We start from the raw sequence: 21,902 nt of genomic DNA, 5'->3' as shown, positions 1-21,902 counted from the left end.
GTTTTAAAATTTACAACTGCAGTGCAAAGATTGTTCTGTGTGCAACAAAGGAAACCTCTGTCAAGAGTAATGTTTACTGCTGGTGAAAAAGCTGGAGCCGAAAGGGTGATGGAAGTGTGATTTATGGCCTCTTTAGACACATGGGCTGTATGTCCTTACAGATGTATCCCTTCTCCTTTCCTGTTTGTCTTGAATAAACTGTTGAAACTTTTCCTCCTGTTATTAGGGAGGTCACATTGTAGTAAATGTACTGCTTCTCCACATTTGGGCCTTATTAACTAGGTAAACTTGTTGGCTTGCTTGTTTTCACTAAGAATCTCAAGTAGGCACCATTTGATTACTGAGCCACATATTGTATGCCTTTCTATTCCTGCTTTAAAAAAAAAATTCAGCCTGGTTTAAGGTTGTCTCACCATTAAGGTCTGTATTAGATTTATGTTTCTTTTTCTCCACAGAAATGACCTCATAGAAATGCCCTAGACTTCATATGGATTCATAGCAGAAATTCCCACTTACAGTGCATTAGTTTCATACACATCACAGTTAGAGGAACTTTTCATTATGCTGTTAATATCCCTTGTGTAAAGACCAAATGAAGAAAGTCTAGCTAAGAACAAAGATTTAGGGAAAAATTTTCTCCATCTTACCCATTCATTGCATAGTTCCTGATCATTTTTTCAGTTCTAGAGGGTTTGTTTTAATGCATTTCTTACATGTCCACTTCCTCTTTGTCATAATGCCGGTAATTTACATCTATATTCATGTCTGTTAACTCTTAAGATAGGACTTTGATATATTCTTCATTCTGTGACTTGATGGGTAGCCTTTCAATAGCAGTTTTAATACAAGGTACTGTTAATATATTTTCTGCCGTTAGGTTGAGGTAGAGAGTTCTGTGGTTCTGTTTAGTTAAGGAGAATTTGATAAAAGCAGTCATTAAGTTAACTTTCTGTAAGTTAGCAAAATAATTGTTGTTAACATTATGTCACAGCTTTCCCTTCAGGGTAGCATAATTTCTAACTCCTGCATGGTAATATTTTACTGGGGTCATCAGCCATTTGGAAATTGATTGCTGGTTATTTTTATATAAAGATTTAAATACTATATGAATTTACTTCTAAATCCTTTTGCTTTCTGTTGCATGAGTTTGATCAGATAATTAAAAAAAAATTCTAAACTGAGAACAGCCACTTGCTGGGGTAAGGGTAGAAATGCATGTTATGATTGGACAGATGGGAACTGAGAAAAGTAATTCTCCAGAGTAGGGGTTTCGGTGAGTCTGGTAGGGAGTGAGAAATGAGAGAGCGTTAGGTCTCAGTAGGATGCCATCATGGAAGTTCCCTTATGTAAGGAATAGCACAGAGTCCTAGAGCTATGAGTTTTCAAAAGCCCCATAGTGTTCTTTCTTATTTTGAAGTGGGACATACAAAGGTTATATGGGCTACTAGTAAAGTGCCCTGTTGCTGCTTGGAGCATGCCAAACTTAAAGGCCACATAGTTAAAGATAAAAAAATCATTAGTAGGAGTAGATTTGGAAATTGGATTTGATTTGTGAACCAAATTTAGGAAATACAGTAGTGAAGTTTCTTTTTACTTCTTGACATGATATTAGCTGATTGTATACATTTTCCTTTGGCTTCTTATAAGACTACAATTTTAGTTTCCTCAGGATTATATTGATTTGCCAAAATTCCTGAGAAAAAGCCTTTTCTTGGTAAAACTTTTAGTGGTTTGAAAGTGGAATGATGGATCTTACGTGAAGGAAATATGTAATGGCAGTGTGGTGCTAGTAGGTAGAGATCAGTTTGGTTGTGAACCTCTGGTTTGGTGTAATATATTTGTTATCATGTATGTTTAATTAGAGGGCCGTTTCCCATTTTCCCCATGAAAATATCCCCTCCCCCAAATTCTTCTGTCAACAAATATACCTGACACATTAAACTCTACATCTGTTTAATCTAATGTAAACAATTGGGTTACATATAAAATTTAGAAATAAAGTTATGTTGTATTTATTGTCCCATATGATGAAGTACTTTTGTTCAAACTCTTCATATTTAATTGGGATCCCTTTGGAATAATTTGTCTTTCTAAGACAGTTGTTCAGGGTGACAGCTATTAGGAATATGAGTGACTTTATAAGTCTACAGATGTAAGGGGACTCCTTTTTTCTGAAAAATAATTTTTGAGGGCTAAAACCCTCATCTGATATCGGAACATACATAATAATTCCTTATACCTTTTATTTTTGATATTTAGAAGTATTTCTTGATTGTGAGAAGTCAGAGTCTTAGCTTATTCTTATTGAATAAATGAGTAAGTTTTTAGTTGTTAATGTGGATTTTGTCTTTTCCTTTTTTTCTTTGAGGGGTTGGACATAATTGCCTTATTTCATTTCAGGGATCCTTCTAAAGTAAATATTCTGGTACCTGGTGCTGGACTAGGAAGACTGGCCTGGGAAATAGCTATGCTAGGTTATGCTTGTCAAGGAAATGAATGGAGTTTTTTTATGCTCTTTTCTTCCAACTTTGTACTCAACAGGTATTTAATTTATTTTTTGCTGGAAATAGTAATTTCTCAGAATCAGATTGACTTACCTATTTTCTTGAACAATTTTGAATTTGAAGATAAGTACATAGTATTTGATTATTATATATATCACAAATGTGTCTTATGTTAAAATCAAAGTACTTACACAAATTATCACTTGAACCAATTGCCTAGTTATTAGAATGTTGAAACAAGATGGGTAAGTGACTTTACAGAAAGTGACTGGGCATTCCGTCAAATGATTTCTGTACAAAATCTTCAGGACTAAGTATGAACCAGGAAGGAGTATTTCTAAATTTATTCCTTAAGCTTCTTTACTTCCTTGTTTCTTTAGTTAAATAAGAGTTTAGTTTAGCAATTATAACTTTTTCTCCTTAATCAAGTTCTTATAAAATGGCCAAGTATGCTCTCATGACTGAGTTGGAAAGATCTCTCAGAACTTCTGTGGCCTCTTTTGGAAGGCAGTGGAAAACAATTGTTATTTTTAAAGCCAGAAGATGTACATTGAGTAGCTGCCTTGTTTAAATAATACATTGTCTCGGATGGCAGTATGAGTTTTAGGGGGTTGGTGAAAAAGGGAAAAAAGAAGAGGGTTATACAAAAAATAGCAAACTGTTTTAGTTGAAACCAGTACCATTTTAAAAAAACCTCGTTGGACTGTTTTACTTGGTTTTGAAGTTTAGAAATACATTTTAAAAAATCTGAATGAACAGCACATTTATATCTCTGAATTTACTTTTTTTTTCTGTCTTTAATCCATTGATTGGTTGCTCATCTACATGTATATGTACATTTTCAGATAATTAGGGAAGCTGTAATAGTGACTCTTTAAATATTAATTATATATGCAAATCTTCAATTAAACAGTATATTTTTAGTACTTAAAGTGGATTTTCTTGGTAAAATATTTAGTTAACACCTGATTTTATACTCATATTTTGCAGATGTTCTGAAATTAATAAATATAAACTTTATCCTTGGATCCATCAGTTTAGCAATAACCGGAGATCAGCTGATCAGATTCGACCCATCTTTTTCCCTGATGTTGACCCCCACAGTCTTCCTCCTGGTTCTAACTTTTCTATGACAGCAGGAGATTTTCAAGAGATTTATTCAGAATGCAGTAAGTCCAAATCAAGCGTTTAAAAAGTCTTGTCCTTTATTCTAAATTTAATGAGCTAGTTTTATCCTAAGCCAAGGTTTAGATCATTCATTTTGATGGTAGAACATAAGGCATATGTCAGTGTCAATTTAGAATGTTTTCAAGGTCGTGTACAAGGCAGTGATAGGAAATAAGAAGTGTAAGATATCTACAGTCAAGAAATTTAGAATCTGTTGGGCCCATTAATACTAAGAGATACCATGTAAACCAAGTTTAAATGAGTAATGAATACCAAAAAAATGAAAGGTTATTAGTGTAAGAAGGAAGCTGTTCATAGTGAGGCTATGACTTTGAAGGTTGAGAGAATAGCATTTGAGGCAGACAGAAGTACAAAGATATGAACAAGGTGATTGGGGATGGCAGCACAGCTGTACTGGCAGGGAAAGAAAAGATTTAATGGGAGATTTAATGAGATTTAATGGGAGCTATTGCTAGAAAAGTAAATTTGTTCCAGATCATGGAGGACTTGTATAGTCAGGCTGCACAGTTGACTTCAGCCTGGCAAACTGTTGAAGAAATCTGAGCTAGGCAGGAGAGAAAGGGAGATGGTAATAGGGAAAGAGGAGAGGGAGATTGGCACTAAAAGGAAAGCAAAATAGAATACCGAGGGTTCAGCAAGATCATTGAGTCAATAGGTATTTGTTGAGCACCTACTAAGTACTAGGTATTTTTCTAGGTGTCAAAAGAGAACAGTGAACAAAACAAAATCCCTGTCCACAGAGAACTTCCAATAGAGAAAGTGAGGCAATAACAAATACAATATTGTAAGGAAGAAAAAATAAGGCAGGGAAGAGGGGTTACAGAGTGACTGGGGAGAGGCTGCTGCTTTATATATATATATATAGAGTTGTCAGGGAAAGCCTTTCTAAGAGTAGAAACTAAAAAAAAAAAAAAATGTCTAGTAGAGAACCTTGAAAGAGTACAGAGGCAAACCACTGAGATATTTGAAGGCAAAATGTTGCAGATGGGGAATGGCAAGGGAAGAGGATCAGGGAGTAGAGCGAGTGCTTGCTCTGCTCAAGGAGGAGCTAGGCTGTACTAAGCAATGGGTACAGTGGTGAGAGGTCAGCCTCGAGAGGGTTTGATGAGGCAAACTTGTTGGCAGGCCATAGCAAGGACTTGGAATTGTACTCAGAGAAACAGGAAGCCATTGGAGGGCTTAAAGCAGGGATAGCAACAACAGATTGTTTTTATTTATTTATTTATTTTACAACATAGAAAGTTTTTGTTTATTTTTCTCTGAACTCTGAGATTGGGACAACCTGTACTCTGAAGGAAGAAAGGGAGAGATGGAAGATGTTAGGTGTTGTGGATAAGGAATGAAATAATGGAAAACATCACTTAGGCAAGTAAAAGTCCCCTTCTTCTGGAGCAAGGTTTGAGAGAACAGATGATGAAAGTAGTCCTCCATGAGATCAAGTGCCTTTATTGCACCAGCATTTGTATGACACCATACCTCCTAGAGGCAAACGGTGTTCTCTACTGGGTTCCCACCCACTGCTTCTGCCTGCCCCTGGCTCCCCTTTTTCCCTGGTAATTATTCGAAGTTGTGGTAGATGTTGAAGTATTTGGATGTCATTCATTTCTCAGTTGGCAACTGGTGCCTGCAGTCTTTCTGAAACCTGCCAGAATTGGTGGTTAACACTAGTTTAAATTTGAATGACTATTATTTTGTTTTAAGTGATCTTAAATGAAGGCTAGAAGTTGAATAGAGGATAAACAAAACTCTAACAAATATCATTTGGTAATAATATGTAGAGATTAGATTATAATATCAGTGTTATTGGGGATGATTTCCAAATTGATTACTTAATCAGATTATTGATATCAGTATTTCCCATAAATGACTGTCTGGTTACTGTAATTATAATGTTGATCAGAAGTTTAGCTTCTGTATCTCTGTCAAATATTAATACCCTGTAAAAGGTAACTGGCAGATTTAAATAATTAATTAAAAGAAAAAAGCAAAATAACATAACAGATGCAGTAATTTGATTTTTCTTCATTAGATACCTGGGACTGTATTGCTACCTGTTTCTTCATAGACACAGCTCACAATGTAATTGATTATATTGACACAATATGGAAAATACTCAAGCCAGGTGGAATTTGGATAAATCTAGGTAAGTTTTTTAGTATTTACTAAAATTTTGTATATTAATCTGAGTACTTACAGCTGTATTACATTTAACTTCACAGTCTCAAATGTGCATGAACATTAGAATTATGTTGTAAATGTTTTAAAACCACTACAGTTTCCTTTAGACTGCATCCTGGTGGTGATCCCTCCAAAGGCAGTGGAAGCTCAGAAGTTGTATATTCACACTTAGGTCGGTCTCACAGTCATTGTAATTTCAGTGTATACTAATTGTTGATCTGATGGTAGGTAATCATTCCCTCATTATCACCATCCCACATGCTGAGACAGTGGTCCATTCTGTTAGGAAGAGTGTGTTCTCTTTTTCTTTCTATAATGAAGCATGGGGGGAGATTTTACCTCTTCCGTGGAATCTTCCTCCCTAGTACATCCATATAGTGGGAAGGGTGTAGGTGTGATAACTTCTGTGATTACCTTGAGTTTAAGAAAGAATAGAAACACAATTTTTTTTTATGCAAAAATGTTTTTTTACTGCATTCTACTTACTACTCGATGTTAGAAATTAAATGTTGAATATAACATGGTCCCTCCAGTCCAGAATCTAAAGGAAATTGCCACTTTGCTCCTTTTTAAAATAAAGGGGGTATAATGATAATATTCAGGTAGATATACATGTATTCTTTCGTGAGATATATAATCTGTGTTCAGAAAGACATCACGACTAGAACGTAAAGGTTTTCAAGATAAGGATTATTATACTACATAAAAGGACATAACATACATGGTCTTGAGCCCTTGGCCTTCCGGGTGGGTCTAGTTTTGTGACTGATTTCTGACACCTACTCTCTTTTTAATTTTAATTTACCAGAAATTTTGCCATTTGGGACTAAGCCCTGGAGGTAGTAGTAAGTCTTTTGCAGACTTCTCTTAAGAATTCCTTAGGACCAGATGAAAGCAGCTGTACAATGCAATCATAATAAAATAAATATCCCAAACTGTAAGTCTTCTTTAAAAGTAGTTACCTTGGGAAATTTTTCCCAAGGAAAAATGGAAAGATATTACCTACTGGGTATTTGCTTACTGTGGGTTAGGTACTGTGTTGGTCCCTTATAAATACCTTGTGGAATCTCAAAGCAGCCCTATATTGAAATGGCACTATGTTATAGTTGAAGAGACTTAGAGTCTTGGGTTAAATAACTAGCAGAACAGTCCTGTAGCTTATGTGTGGCAAAGACAGGCTTGAAGCCCAGAGCCAATTTCTTGATTACCCTCAGTTAATTTGTAAGTTAGCATTAACATGACCCTGTGTTTACATAATTAAATTTTTTGACCCCCATTACTGAGTTATGGTAAGGTTTTATGTATTTCCAGAGCATGTGACTTTCATAGAAACAGCTTTTTTTTAACATTTGTTTTATTGGTTTATGACTATTTTATTAAGTTATATAATACAATAATTGTAACTACCTGAAGCACATAAAGTTGGCTCCTGGTAAGTATACTGTTTGATAAGAGTAGAGGTACTATAGTGTGACTTATGATCTGTCATGGGCATCAGAAGTAATGGAGCATGTTGGTTAACAGGAAGTCAATTCGGAGAGCTAATTCCATTATGGAGTCTCAAAACAATTTTGAAAATTGTAATAATGGAGAAACACAGTCCTTAAAAATAGTTATTTGGAAGGTTAGTACTTTATAAAGTATTAACTTATACATCTTTTGCATGTATAAGTTAAGGAATGTAAAAAAAAGTCTCAGAATCAGCTTTCTTTTAAATGTTATTGTGTTCTGGGCATCTAATCTGTGTTTTTCATTTTTTATGCCATGTACTCATTTTTGACTCCATATTCCTCCTACCTAATCTCATGGCTTTTCCTACTCTTTTGATTCCCAATCTGTATCTCTGGTCCAAACATCTCTCTTGTGCTCCAAGCCAGTATGTCCAACTTGGGTGTACCACAGATACCTCAAAATCTTTGTGTCTCAAGACCAGCCTGGGCAACATGCCCCGAGACCCCATCTCAAAAAAAAGCCAAAACAAAACAGAAAATGATTCCATGCCTCCCAATATCTTTTCTATTCATCATCTACTCAGGTTACCCCGAAGAAAAATACCGGGAGCCTTTCATTACCCCTTTTATTAGGTCACTCAGGCTACCATAACAATACCACAGATTGGGTGGCTTAAATAACAAGTTTATTTTCTCACAGTTCTGATGACTGGAATTCCAGGTGCTCACCAGGTTGGTGTCTAGTGAGGGCTCTTCCTTTGATTTGCAGGGGTTACCCTCTTGCTGTGTATTCACATAGCCTTTCTTTGGTTGTGCATAGAGGGAGAAGGAGTGAATGAGAGCATGAGTGAGCTCTTTGGTGTGTCTCTTCTTATAAGGACACTAATCCTATTGGATGAGGACCCCACCCTTACAACCTCATTTACCTTAATTACTTCCTTAGAAGTCCTACCTTCAAATACAGCCACACTGGGGATTAGGGCTTCAACATGTGAATTTGGAGGCGGGGGACACAAACAGTCAATAGGACCTCTCTTTTTCCTCGCTGTTTGTCTCTAGTCAGTCTAAAAGTTGTATCTCCTAAAGCTACTTAATCGCTCTTGAATATCCTTCTATTCCAGGGTTTCTCGATTGTGGTTTTGACATTTGGGCTGGATCATTCTTCAGTGGGAGTGGTGAGGGAAGTGGGGGTCTGACCTGTATAGTGTAGGATGGTTAACAGCCTTCTTGGCCTCTAAGACTCCAGTAGTACCTCCCAGTTTTGACAACCAAAATGTCTTTAGATATTGAAAAATGTTGCCCTCTAGGGGTGGAGGGTGTTGGCAAAGTCATCCCCAGTTGAGAACCATTGCTCCAATTTCATGGTTTCTTGCCTGGATTAGCATTAGGATTACTGTAGTAATTTCCTTAAGGACCCCCCTGCCTTCAAGTTGTCTTTGGCCCTTTTCATTTCTCCACATAATCATCAGTGACCTTCCTAACATGCAAATCTGTTCCTGTAAGACTCCCTGCATGAAATTCTAGCTTTCTGGAAAACCTAAACTCTTCAGGATTATGTTTTTTACCTTCAGGATTGTTTTTTACCACCCCTTCTCTGACCTCAAGTGCCAGTCCTTTGACTTAGCCCTTTCTTTCTCTTCTGTTTTCCCTTGGTTAGTCCTTATGTGTTCTTAAACACTTAGCTCAGGTGATCCTTTCGGGTTGGGTTAAGTATTCTGTATTTCTTATGTTCTAAGAGACTCTGCTGTAACATATACTTCAGTTTGGTATTAGCACCCATATGCTTTTGTTTCCACTGCTAGTCTCTAAGCTCCATAAGGGCAAAGATCTAATGCTTTCTAGTCACCTGGTACAAAGCCTGGCAAACAGTGGGTATTAATGACTGTTACATGTATGTATGAATGTATTGTTTCAAAATTTGAAAAAGGGAACATACTAAGATGTCTCGAAGACATGATGAAGTGCCATCTATATTGATAAATTCATAACATTCTTATGGTTTTGGCTTTAATTATATAGACCTGGAGGCTTAATTTACTCTGTAAACTGAGAGATCAACCTCTTAGGGATGATTTTACCCTAACCATGCTTAGGTGGACTAGAACATCAATATATTCATATATAATGGGAAATGTAATGGCCAGCCATTCTGGAACAAATGACATTGGAGGTAAAATTATATATGAAAATGTTGCCCAAACTGCATGAAATCAGATTTGGTGGGGATCATTAATTTACAAATGCTTTAATTAAGGAGGATTTGATGGACTCTTTAACACTACCCAGTTTAAGGAAAGCTAGTAAGCCTTTTAAGGGAACTATTATGCATATGTCCTTTGGGTAAGGCTATGATTTTGGCAAAGAACAAAAGAATGCCTGTGAATTCCCTTTTTCAGTTATTCATCCTGACCAGCACTCCTTAAACACATTTATTTATAATTTCTTCTAAAAAGAAAGTGTGTGTGTATGTATCCACTGATAAATTTGGGAGTCAGGTAGTGGAGGGCAGGCATTTAGCTACATCTGGAAGAATTAATAAAATGAATCTAACTACATCTGAAGAATTAAAATGTAACTACATCTGGTAAAAGTACCAAAGGAGATCTTTGTAAAGTGTACTGAAAGATAGGTCTTATCAGATTTCAGAGCATTATGAAGCTACAGAATTTTTTTTTCTTTTTTTTTTTTTTTAGACGGAGTCTCACTCTGTCACCCAGGCTGGAGTGCAGTGGTACCATCTCGGCTCACTGCAACCTCTGTTGCCTGGGTTCAAGCGATTCTCGTGCCTCAGCCTCTCAAGTAGCTGGGGTTACAGGCGTGCGCCACCACACCTGGCTGTTTTTTGTATTTTAAGTGAAGATGGGGTTTCACCATGTTGGCCAGGCTGGTCTTGAACTCCCAACCTCAGGTGATCCACCTGCCTCAGCCTCCCAAAGTGCTGGGATTACAAGCGTGAGCCACTGTGCCCGGCCTAGAATTTTTTAAAACGAGATTCCCTTTAAAAGATAGATGACTGAACACATACAGCCTTTCCTCATTATAGTAGTAGTAAAAATATAAAAAGATATAAAACACATGGACAAAGAATGGCAGGCATGTTATTGGGGGACAAAATAATGTGCCAGTTTTTAGAAGTTGGGGTAGATAGGTAAGTTTTGCAAAGAAAAACACATGTGAGAGCCACCTTACCCGAATAACTCTGGAAAACGAGGTGCTGTATGGAAAAACCTAACTTGAAAATCTGTATATATTGAACAGATGACTCCTCTATAATCAAGATGCCTACCTTATATGCCCATTTCCACTCCATGCTCAGGTGAGAGACCATAAGTTTAATTCCCTAGAAAAAGTAAATAGGAAAGGAGCAGGATTTAGGAAAGCGTGTCCTCATATAGAATGGGGGCGAAATGTAGGGCAGAAAAGAAGGGGATTAATTAAAAACTTTGGAAAATGCTCAAGCAGTGAACATCAGCCCAAGCCATCTCCAACCCCTACCCTGCCTATAAAACGTACCAAGGTTTGGCCGGGCATGGTGGCTCATGCCTGTAATCCCAGCACTTTGGGAGGTGAGGCAGGCGGATCACGAGGTCAAGAAATTGAGACCATCCTGGCCAACATGGTGAAACCCCGTCTCTACTAAAAATACAAAAATTAGCTGAGTGTGGTGGCGCACACCTGTAGTCACAGCTACTTGGGAGACTGAGGCAGGAGAATTGCTTGAACTTGGGAGGCAGAGGTTGCAGTGATCTGAGATTGTGCCACTTCACTCCAGCCTGGCGACAGAGTTTTCCAGACTCCCTCTGGAAAAAACAAAAACAAAAACAAAAAACTTACCAAGGTTTGAATTCCAGATGTTTTGCACAGATGCAAGTCACATTTCTTGGAGTGGGCATGTCAATATCGCTATATGAGCTTATTTTAAAATTAATAATTGTTTCTTGTATCTTTTTCTGTCTCAAATCTTTATGCCTAACTTTTTAGATTTTTCTGCCTTTTTGTGGCAATCTTTATGTTTTAGTGTGTCTCTTACAAACAGCATACAGTACATTTTTACTATCCAGTCAGACAATCTTTATCTCTTAACCAGAACTTTTAGAGCCTTACAGGTGTAAATGGTTTAAATCCACCTGTCACAGATTTGGCAAGTGGTTTGGCAACCCCCTTTAAGCTAGTTCCTGTTCTTTTGACATATCCCTGTCACTGTTTGGTACCTCCTTTGTGAAACAACCAGATATTCCAAGCCCATCTTGTACTTTCTCTGACCAGCCATTATTTCCAAGGATTCCTAGTTCCTTTTAATGGGGAATGGTTTGTAGAAATGGAAAATCTAGTTCCTACCACCGAAGTGGTATTTTGTCTAGGCCTTTTTGGCAAACAGGGTAGGAAATATATGTATATGTCCGTCTGTAAAAATCATGTATATGCGTGTATGTAAAAATCATCAAAGGAGGGCCTTAAGAAAAACTAAACACACACACATACATACATACACACAAACATACAGACAAAATCGTAAGTTCATACTGATAACTTTAGTTCCAATGCAACACTCAGTATAAAATACTAAGGTGGCAGGTAGCTTTCAACACTTAGAATATATCACACCCAGTGGCCTCTAGCTTCCGTCTTTGCTGTTGAGAATTCAGCTTTTTAAAATGTTGCTCCTCTGAAGGTATTCTGTTTTTTTTAAGATTTTTACCTTGTAGTTTTATCAGGTCTAATATTACATCTAGGTGTGGAGTTCTCTTTTTAATACTGTGCACAGTTTGTTAGGCTTCTTAAGTCTATGAATTGACCTTATCAGTTGTGAAAAATTCTCAGCTTTGCGGGGGGATCCCCTCTTACCAATCATAGGTTTAGCATTAAAATATGTAACAATAGCCATTATTTCTTCACATACTGCCTCTGCCTCATTCTTTTTCTCTGTTTCTTCCGGAAATGCAATCAAATATATTTCAGAACTTCTCATGGTAGCTTTCATATATCTCAACCACTTCTCTTGCTGTCTTTCTCGCCATGCTGCACTCTGGATAGTTTCTTCTGACTGATAGTCTTTTATTTGAAAATACTGAGCATATTATTTCTGATAATTCTGACATCTCAAGTCTTTGCAGGTCATTTTCTGCTTTCTTTTGCTTTTCTTGGTTCTTGTTCATGATTCCTTGTTTCTCTGTGCTGTTGACTTTGAGTGTTTATTGGGGATTGTTCATGAGAAATCGCACTTTGGATTTCTTAAGGCCTGGGTTGAAGTGTTTTTCCCCAAAGGAATTTGCATTTGCCACTTTTAAAGCATCAGATCTTGCAAGAACTCAGTATCCTGAGAACAGCATGGGGGGAACCACCCCCATGATCCAGTCACCTCCCACCAGGTCCCTCCCTCCACGTGGGATTATAATTTGAGATGAGATTTGGGTGGAGGCACAAAGGCAAACCATATCAGCAGTAAACTATATTTTTAGATTAAAAAAATTCTTTAAAGGGGGAACAAAGAGAAAACTACCCAGCAGTGAAATAGGCTGTACAACATAAATATGCAAGTTATTTTAATAATAAAAAAACTGGATGACGTAGCTCATGCCTGTAATCCTGACAACTCCTGAGGTCAAGCCAGGCAGATCACTTGAGGCCAGGATTTCTAGACCAGCCTGGGCAACACAGCAAGACCCTTCATCTCTAAAAAAAAAGTTTAAAAATTAGCCAGGTGTAGTGGCCTGTGCCTGTAGTCCCAGCTACTTGGGAGCTGAGGTGGGAGGATCACTGGAGCCCAGAAATTCAAGGCTGCAGTGAACTATGCTTATGCCATTGTACTTCAACCTGGGTGACAGAGCAAAACTCCAAAACTCAGTAAAAAAATGAAAAAAAGAATAAATGTAAACAACCTATATACAGAAAAAAATGTTCATTCTCACTGTTAAGTAAATAAACACAAATGTGCTACCATTTTTCACCTATCATATTCAGTAAGTTTTTTAATTTGCTTACTTAAAGCTTAGGTAAGTACAGTGAGATGGGATATGCTCTTGTTCTGTTAGTGGGGATGTAAAATGATATGACTTTCTTCTAGAAAAACAGTAACATGTTATAAAATAGTGTGTGGGAAAACCTTAAATATTCATACATTTAGTCAGGGGTTGGCAAACTGCAGCCCAATTTGGCCTGTAGCCTATTTTTGTATGGCCCTACCACTACAAGTATTTCTTACATTCTTAAAGGGTAATGGGGAAAAACACAAATAAGAATATATGCTAGACACTGTAAGTGGGACACAAAGCCTCAACTATTTGCCATCTGTCCTGTTACATAATTAATTCACTATTACCTATATTTATTAGATTAATTATACTTCTAGAAGTCTGTCAGAGGCAAATAATCAGATGTGGGCGGACTAAAGACTGATGAAATGGACAGACATACTCAGCAAGAACTTAGAGTGAACTTACATTTCTAACAGTAATGGAGTGGACAGTCATAAGACATTCATACAGTAAAACTATTTTCTAGAAATAATGAAATAGAGAAATGTTCCTAATGAAGTATAAGATGTAAAACTGTATATGGAATATACTGTACATCGAGGAAAGACTGCAAGGAGATAAATATTCAAGTGCTTACTTTGAATGTTAGACTTATAGGTGATTTTTAAATTTTTTAATGCTTTTTCATGTTATCTCAGCTTCCTAGTTTTGATCTTATAATCAAGGAAAAAAACATATCTTTGCTCCTTCTGTTATGGCCACTAAAAGAATATAAAGAAAGCTGCGTGTGGTGTTGCATGCCTGTAGTCCCAGCTATTTGGGAGACTGAGGCAAGAGGATTGCTTGAGCCCAGGAATTCTAATCCAGCTTGAGTAATATAACAAGACAGTGTCTCTAAAAAAAAAGTTAAATAATTAAAAATTAAAAAAGAAAAAAAGAACGAAGAGACATGAGAGTTGAGAAAATAAAGAACCCTTTGAGGAATGTGTCTCTGTTATTCATCTTCATATATATCCAGTGCCAGACATTAGCTAGGTGCTTGGTAAACATTTGTTTAAAGAATGGGCAACTAGGTCATAAATATGAAAAACTGCTCAGCCTCAAAGAGATGCAAATTCAAATTATATATAATTTTCCCCATATCAAATTAGCAAATATTTTGTTTAATAAAAATTCTTGTTGTGTTTTTTTTGTAAGTTGGATTTTTTGGAGATATAATTGACATATAATAAAATTCACCCTTTTTACAAATGTACAGTTTGATGCATTTTGAAAACTGGATAATTGTGTAACCATGGCCACTATCAAGACAGGGAATCTTCCCATTTCCATCACCCCAAAATGTCCCCTTGTACTCCATTCTCTCCTCTTACTCCTAATACCATGCTGTCACTACTTTGGATTCTGTTACTATAGTTTTCCCTTTTCTAGAATGTCATATAAATAGAATCATACAGTATGCTACTTTTTGTCTCTGGCTTTCTTAGCATAACACTTTTGAGATTCATCATTTTGTTGCATGTACTATTGTGGTGGTCTTTTTTTATTGTTGAGTAGTTTTCCATTTGATATATTACATTTTGTTTATCCATTCACTGGTTGGTGGACGTTTGGGTTATTCCCAAATTATTATGATTAAGAATAAAGTTGCATTAAATATGAGTATAAATCTTTGTGTGGCTGCAAATTTCCATTTATTCTGCGTAAATACGTACCTAACAGAATTGCTGGGTCACATATGGTGAGTGTATCTATAACTTAGAAACTGGCAAGGTGTTTTCCAAAGTGACTGTACTATTGCATTCCCACAACTTAATATAAGATGCTGAAATAAGTACTTATTGCAATTGTGAGTGAAAACTTATAACTCTTTGGGAAAGCATTTTTGGCAGTCTGAATCAGGTCAGTAAAAATGTTTATTCTCTGGCCTTCAAGAAACATCTTTGTAAGGGATAATCTAAAATATGCACAAGGATATTTGTCAAAGTACCATTGTATTAGAAGACTAAAAATATACACTCCAGCTGTTGTCTTTGGTAAAATTTATAAATTCAGCACTAAGCTAGGCATTGTGGTAGGTTCAAAAGCAACTTAAGATGTGTTCCTTGACTTACATAACTTGTAATCTAGTGAGAAAACTGTGCTAATTGCCTGAAAAATTTTCACTGAGCAATGCAACACTGCATTAAATGAGTGTTAAAATATGCCACATTAAGAACAATGAGCAGTAGGGATGAAGACTTGGATGGATTTCAGCAAGGTTTTGAAGCACGGCTAAAGCTTGAGTTAGAGGGTTGGAGCTTTCTAGGTGGAACACACCATGACTAGAGGTAAAAATGGTCTAAGTATGTAAAAATCATTGGAATATATGTATGTATGTAGAGATAATAAAACTATGTTATTGGAGGCTCTTAAAATAATGGAACAGGAACAGCATAATCTTTAAAAGCTAGAAAGACTCTGCTGTGAGGCTCTGCATTCTTATAAAAGCTTTGGGTAGTCTAGGAAACAGCAGTGCTCAGGAAATGGTAGAAAACAATCATTTTTACTACTACTAATATAACAAATTTCAGCTTGATAGAGTAGTTTGATAAGGAACCATTGTTATCTTTTGTAAGTAGCACTAACATATACATTTTATTCATGGTCATTTTTTCTAGTCGTTTATGTAGGATACAGAAAGGAGAAAGAAAAACTTTTTTACCCTGTGATCCACAGAATGTTAAGCCTCTTGGTAGCAGAACCTTTGTCTTGTTATTAAATACTTCTGTCTTCCATGATTAGCACATTGTATGGGGAGTAGGAGTAGAGAGCTGGTTGCAGGATTTATAATTAACCCAATGAAAGGTAAAGAGAAGATTGTCTAGATTAGCCTGAGGTATATATAACTGTGTTAAGTGATAATGGTTCCTGGATGAGGTTGATGGATTGGGCAAAATGATAGATTGAAAGATTTGAAAATCATGCTTTAAATCATATGTGCATTTCGTGAATGTATAGAATGAGCAAATAGTAAAGGGAGGATGTCATATAAACAGTGTAATACCTGTCATTTACTTAGTGCCTTGTTTATGACAGGTGTAATACATATTATCTCATATTAAAGTCATACTACAGGGCACACATGGTGGCTCACGCCTGTAATCGCAACACTTTGGGAGACCAAGGCTGGTGGATCACTTGAGGTCAGGAGTTCAAGACCAGCCTGGCCAACATGGTGAAACCCTGTCTCTACTAAAAATATAAAAATTAGCCTGGCGTGGTGACAGGTTCCTGTAATCTCAGCTATTCAGGAGGCTGAGGCAGGAAAATCACTTGAACCTGGGAGGTGGAGGTTGCAGTAAGCCCAGATCGTGCCACTGCACCCCACCCATCCTGGGCAACAGAGTGAGATTGTCTCAAAAAAAAAAAAAAAAGTCATATTGTAGATGAAGTGGAGTTATTGAATTGCCCACAGACACACAATTATTAGATGTTAGAGCTGGGATATGAACAGTGCACTTAAAAAAACAAAAGCCAGCTCTAATGTTACTTCTTCCTTTCAGGAAACCTTCCATATAACTTCTGTCCATCTTTCACTACCTAGGTTAACTTGAGGCTCCTCCTTTGTTTTCATATGATATACAGTTGGTAACTGCAGTTTTGCATTTGCTTATGGAATTATAATTGCAGAATACATTTGGAATTTGAGGACTTAGCATTCTCTGATTCATCTACTCCTTCAGTAACTTGCAAGTTAAAGGTGAAGGCCCATGGTGTGAATCACAGTGCAAGGCAGGTATGCCAGAGGGACTCACTCCTCATGAGTGTAGGCCCAACTCTTGAGGGTGTCACATACTAGGCCAAATTTTCAGAGGTCTGGGCATTTTCAGCAAATGCCCAGACTTTTTATGTTTGTCTCATCCAGTACCTAACTTAACTTGGAATTCAGTGTAACACAGCTATGAGTGTATGTTTATATTCAAGTAATTCGTAGTATCTTTAAACCATAGGTCCTCTGCTGTACCACTTTGAAAATCTGGCAAATGAACTTTCCATAGAATTGAGCTATGAGGATATAAAAAACGTTGTTCTGCAGTATGGATTCAAGGTAGAGGTAAGAATGGAATAAAATATTGCCAAAGTTTAACTCCCAAAGCAACTCAACAGAAGTGTTGATATCATGGCTGTTAGTGACTATTTGAATTCTCTGTTTTCTTATCTATAAAGGGAAGATAATACAGGTTGAGTATCCCTTATTCAAAATGCTTGGGACCAGAAATGTTTTGGATTTTGGATTTTTTTCCAATTTTGCAATATATGCATATACATGACATATCTTGGGAGGGGACTGAAGTCTAAATGTGAAATTCATTTATGTTTTATATATGCCTTATAAGCATAGCCCAAAGGTAATTTGATACAATATTTTAAAATTTTGACCACCTGCCACATGAAGTCAGATGTGGAATTTGTCACTTGTGGCGTTATGTAGGCGCTCAAAACATTTTGGATTTTGGAGCGTTTCAGATTTTCAGATTAGGGATGCTTGACCTGTGTTACTTAGCTTTCAGAATTATAAGGATTTGGGATAATGTGTACATAAAGGGAAAACTACTTTCTGGTGAAATAGCCTTTCAATAAATGGTAGCTGATCATTATAATACTGGTCTTACAGACTCTCACTGATAGAAAGTAGAGTAGGCTCTGGGGAAAACAAAAGGGGGTCGGAGGGCAGGTATAAGAGGGATATTCACAATATGTCCTTGTGTACTGCTTCATCTTTTTTTAATCATGTGCATTACTATAAAGTTTTGTGATATTTTGGCTATTGTGTTTCAGTTCATTTATTTAGAAGCATTCCATTTTAGAAACAATAGGTTTGTTTTTAAGAATGAACGAGAAGCAACATATTATGGTAGTTCAGAGCTCAAGACTGCCTGAGTTTGAATCTCAGTTCCACCACTTACTAGTGTGACTGTTCTTTGTAAAGTGAGACTACTAATATTAATAGTACCTCTCTTATGGGGGTAGTTGTATGTAATAAATGAATATGCTTAAAATAGTGCCTGCCACTGATACATATGTGCTCAGAATTTGTTAGTGGTGTGGTCATCATGACTGTCATAGTATTATGATTATTGTTTGCATTGCAGGTGGAAAAAGAATCTGTATTGTCAACATATACTGTGAATGATCTCTCTATGATGAAATACTACTATGAATGTGTCTTGTTTGTGGTCCGTAAGCCACAATAATGGTCTCAAGTGATACCACCTGGAAAAAAGTTTAGTAAGAACAAATGCTGAAATCAACGACTCAAAATCAACTATCAGTGATGACAGGACACAACCTCAAATCAGTGGTGCCTTCTTATTCCTAACGAAATTTAGAAATAGTGTCTATTTTCTTAATATGTCTATTGCTTTTTCAGAAATATACTATGCCATGCAGATTTGTACTACACAAGTAAAAATGGAGGAAATGTCTTGAAGTATACTTTTTCCTTGAAGCCCAGAATTGTGTTTCAGTAGGAAAAAAAAACCCTAATCTCCAGTGTCTTCATGATGCTGTCCATTGCAGGTCTGCTGAATTAATGACTAATAGTATTGAAGTCCATAATAATCTTCCTTTTTTTGTTGTTTTGTATGCATTGCACATGTAACTTTTAGAAGAGTCTAAGGATCCTCAGTCATATTCAACATCTGGAGTTGGGACTTTGTTCACTTTCAATCTAAGAAAACTATGCGTAAAATGTGTCTTTTTTTTTTTTTTCTTCAGAGACAGGATCCCGCTCTGTCTCCCAGGCCGGAGTGCAGTGGCACGATCATAGCTCACTGTAACCTCAAACTCCTGGACTCAAGCGATCTTCCTGCCTTAGCCTCCTGAGTAGCTAGGACTATAGGCATGTACCACCGCGCCTGGCCTGTGTCTATTCTTTTATCATTCAGATTAATTTAATTTGTATTTTCTGGCTCAGATGAACTTAAAGAAGCATCAAACATTTCTTTTTTATGAAATGTTAAATTTAATAGCATCACAGGCCAGTAAAATATATTCAAGTAACTGAGAAATATCCAAGTCTTTTGGCCACAATAAACAGAACACTTTATGAAAGCATACTCATCATGGATCACTTTGAAATATACGAGATCTCAACATTCAAAGTGAGAAATAAAAAGCCTTTATTAAAAGTAGTGCTAGGAAACAGAGAAAATAAGAATAAAATTTACCCATTTGAAATATGTGATTTTCAGACTCTAAATGAATACAGAGTTTGACAGTGTGATGTTTACAATAATGTCTTTTCTTTAGATTATCTGGATTATGAAAGCAAGCACTTTTTTCATTAAAAAAATTATATACTAGGAAAAACTGTCATAATAGTATTAATGTGGGGAATCTTGATTATGAAATTCAGGGATAAATTACTGCCCGTGGTCTGTGTCTTCAATATTGTAAGCAGCAGCCATCATGTAATTTCAGATTAATACCAATTTTGTTCCCTGATAGATGGAGCTTAAACAGTATATGCTGCTTTAAATTTCTACCTCTAGCAGATCTTTATTGGAGGGAGTTTTCCTTTATATTTTTTAATGTATGATATTCTGTTTCCAGTAGCTTGGAAAGTAGAGATGACTAATGTTTTAGCCTTTTCTTGGAGAAAAGGAAGAACTCTTCTTGAATATTTTCACAGATGATTGTGATTGCTTTACATGACCTCTGTGGCAATTTAAATTAGATGGATTTAATCTCAGTAATGTGCTGGTCGCATAAATGTCATGTTTTAATAGGAAAAGTTACTTGTAAATCTTTAGACCTTTGTTGTCACTTAGGCTGGGGAGTCACTACCCTATTTGGCATCTTACTAGTTGGGGGGACCTTTTCCGTGTACAGCGATGGGACTTTTGTGACCTTTACTCTCACTATGCAATAGAGGGTTTCATGTAGTTAATCTGACATGTCAAAATTGGGGAGACTAACCTTTTTTTTTTTTTTTTTAAAGATTTCTCCTTTTTGTGTCCCTCAATACTTAGCAGATGTTCATTTGGTGGAAATTCTTATTACTTACATGAATGAGTTTGAATTTAGTGGCAAGGAAGAAAAAAAGACTCAAATTATTGTTTTAAAAGAAGAAAACTTGCAAAATACATAAGTATTTTTTAAAAATCAATTGAACAGAAAGGAATGCATGCTGTTTTTCAATGGCTTAGACATGCTTTTTATTCACTGACTAGTATTCACTTTTTTACAACTTGTATCAAAACAAATGATCTTTGTTTTTGTCACAGGCAAAAACAGGTTGACACTGGTGGGTTGGCTTTATTAATTAATTTTTTTCTATTAGGTTTTCTTTAATAATGTTAAATTTCTAAATTATAGCATATGTTTTAGTTAATTCTGAAATCAGTTACTTCATTTGTTAATTTATCCCTCATATCATGAATATTGTTTTTTAAATGTTCTATACAAATTTGCATCACTTTTTTTCTTACAGCTTTTGCAGTTAATATATTCTAAACTTGAAAATGTGGTATCAATCAATAATAGAAGTATCACTGGAGGATTTATTTAACTTTGTATTTCTTAATTTTAGTCCTAGCTACTAAAGTATGTAAGCCTTAAAGTTTAAAATGTTTTTCTTAAATTAGCTTTATACACAAACATTTTCATTTACTTTATGAAATGGGAGGAGATAGTCCATTGTGCTTATGTTTTTTTGTTTAATTTCTATATTCTGAAGCAGTGCAGATATAGGGTATGCTAATCAAGTGAGCAAGGTGGAATATGTACAATATAAGGAGAAGCTGTAAAAATCACAGTATAAAATTATGAAGTTTGGTAACTGTAAAATGTACTGTATTTATATGTAACTCTCATTCTAAAAGTTGCCACAAAAGCTGAATTGGAAGCTTCATGTCTGCATGAAATTTCCTATATTTTTAATGTGTATGATGAAATTAATTTTTCTTGAATATTAAAGTCTGCCAATTGCTATGAAACAATAGTTGCTTGGTTTTCATCTAAGTTAATGTAACTATAGATGTGGGGATTTTAATGAGTTGAGCATATATACTTTTGAACTCTTGGATTAGCCTATTTTTATATGCTTCTAAGAAGTCAGTAACATGAATACTTCGCCTTATAATATGCCAGGCCTTACACTAATTATTTTCACTTTGTTTCATTCAAGTTCACTGTAATAAAGTTAGAATCCATTAAGGAAAATGAATAATCTTGATTTTCAGTTTTGTTAAATAATGGAAAAAGAACTATAAAAGGAACTAGTAGAAGACAGTTCTAGGACCAGCCATCAGTGGGATGAGCACTTAGATCTTCTGGGTTCATTTTCCTGAATGATTGTGATCTCAGGCAAGCCACTCTTGGCTTGTTTCCTCATCTGTAAGAGAGGATTAATACCATCTATTTCAGATGGTTTATTAGGTCATATGAGCTTTTATATATATTTTTGTGTGTATGAAAGCACATGATAGATGATTACCATAAAGGTAATTTCAGTCTGTGTTGACTGCTATATAGTGATGGAAAAAATAAGGATTGTTAACAGGACATTAGTTTTAATTATCTTACAGTGACCCTTTGAAAAAGGTTTCCGTGGAATCCTG

The 21,902-nt window shown here is 36.0% G+C and overlaps 1 protein-coding gene and 1 long non-coding RNA gene across 6 annotated transcripts in view; one reads left to right on the top strand and one right to left on the bottom strand.

Moving 5' to 3' along the window:
- The window catches only part of CARNMT1 (carnosine N-methyltransferase 1), a 47,198-nt gene extending 25,920 nt beyond the window's left edge, over nucleotides 1–21,278 (top strand). For 4 of the 5 annotated variants that reach the window (XM_019034247.4, XM_055351164.2, XM_055351166.2 and 1 more), the window contains 5 exons: nucleotides 2,401–2,541; nucleotides 3,495–3,673; nucleotides 5,722–5,835; nucleotides 17,289–17,392; nucleotides 18,432–21,278. In XM_019034247.4, the coding sequence (XP_018889792.2) occupies nucleotides 2,401–2,541; nucleotides 3,495–3,673; nucleotides 5,722–5,835; nucleotides 17,289–17,392; nucleotides 18,432–18,533 (640 nt within the window). In that variant the 3' untranslated portion in view covers nucleotides 18,534–21,278. Of the gene's footprint in view, nucleotides 1–2,400; nucleotides 2,542–3,494; nucleotides 3,674–4,963; nucleotides 5,115–5,721; nucleotides 5,836–17,288; nucleotides 17,393–18,431 lie in introns of those variants that run through there. The other variant, XM_019034248.4, reaches the window with a different exon arrangement.
- The window catches only part of LOC109028412 (uncharacterized), a 48,465-nt gene continuing 31,150 nt past the window's right edge, over nucleotides 4,588–21,902 (bottom strand). The window contains exons 3-5 of the long non-coding RNA XR_002007452.3: nucleotides 10,997–11,121; nucleotides 10,608–10,661; nucleotides 4,588–6,284 (exon numbers count right to left, since the gene is read on the bottom strand). This is a non-coding gene — a long non-coding RNA (uncharacterized lncRNA). The remainder of the gene's footprint in view (nucleotides 6,285–10,607; nucleotides 10,662–10,996; nucleotides 11,122–21,902) is intronic.

Source organism: Gorilla gorilla, chromosome 13 (genome assembly GCF_029281585.2).
Source record: "Gorilla gorilla gorilla isolate KB3781 chromosome 13, NHGRI_mGorGor1-v2.1_pri, whole genome shotgun sequence".
NCBI lineage: Eukaryota > Metazoa > Chordata > Mammalia > Primates > Hominidae > Gorilla > Gorilla gorilla.
This window is presented reverse-complemented; position numbering and strand designations above follow the sequence as displayed.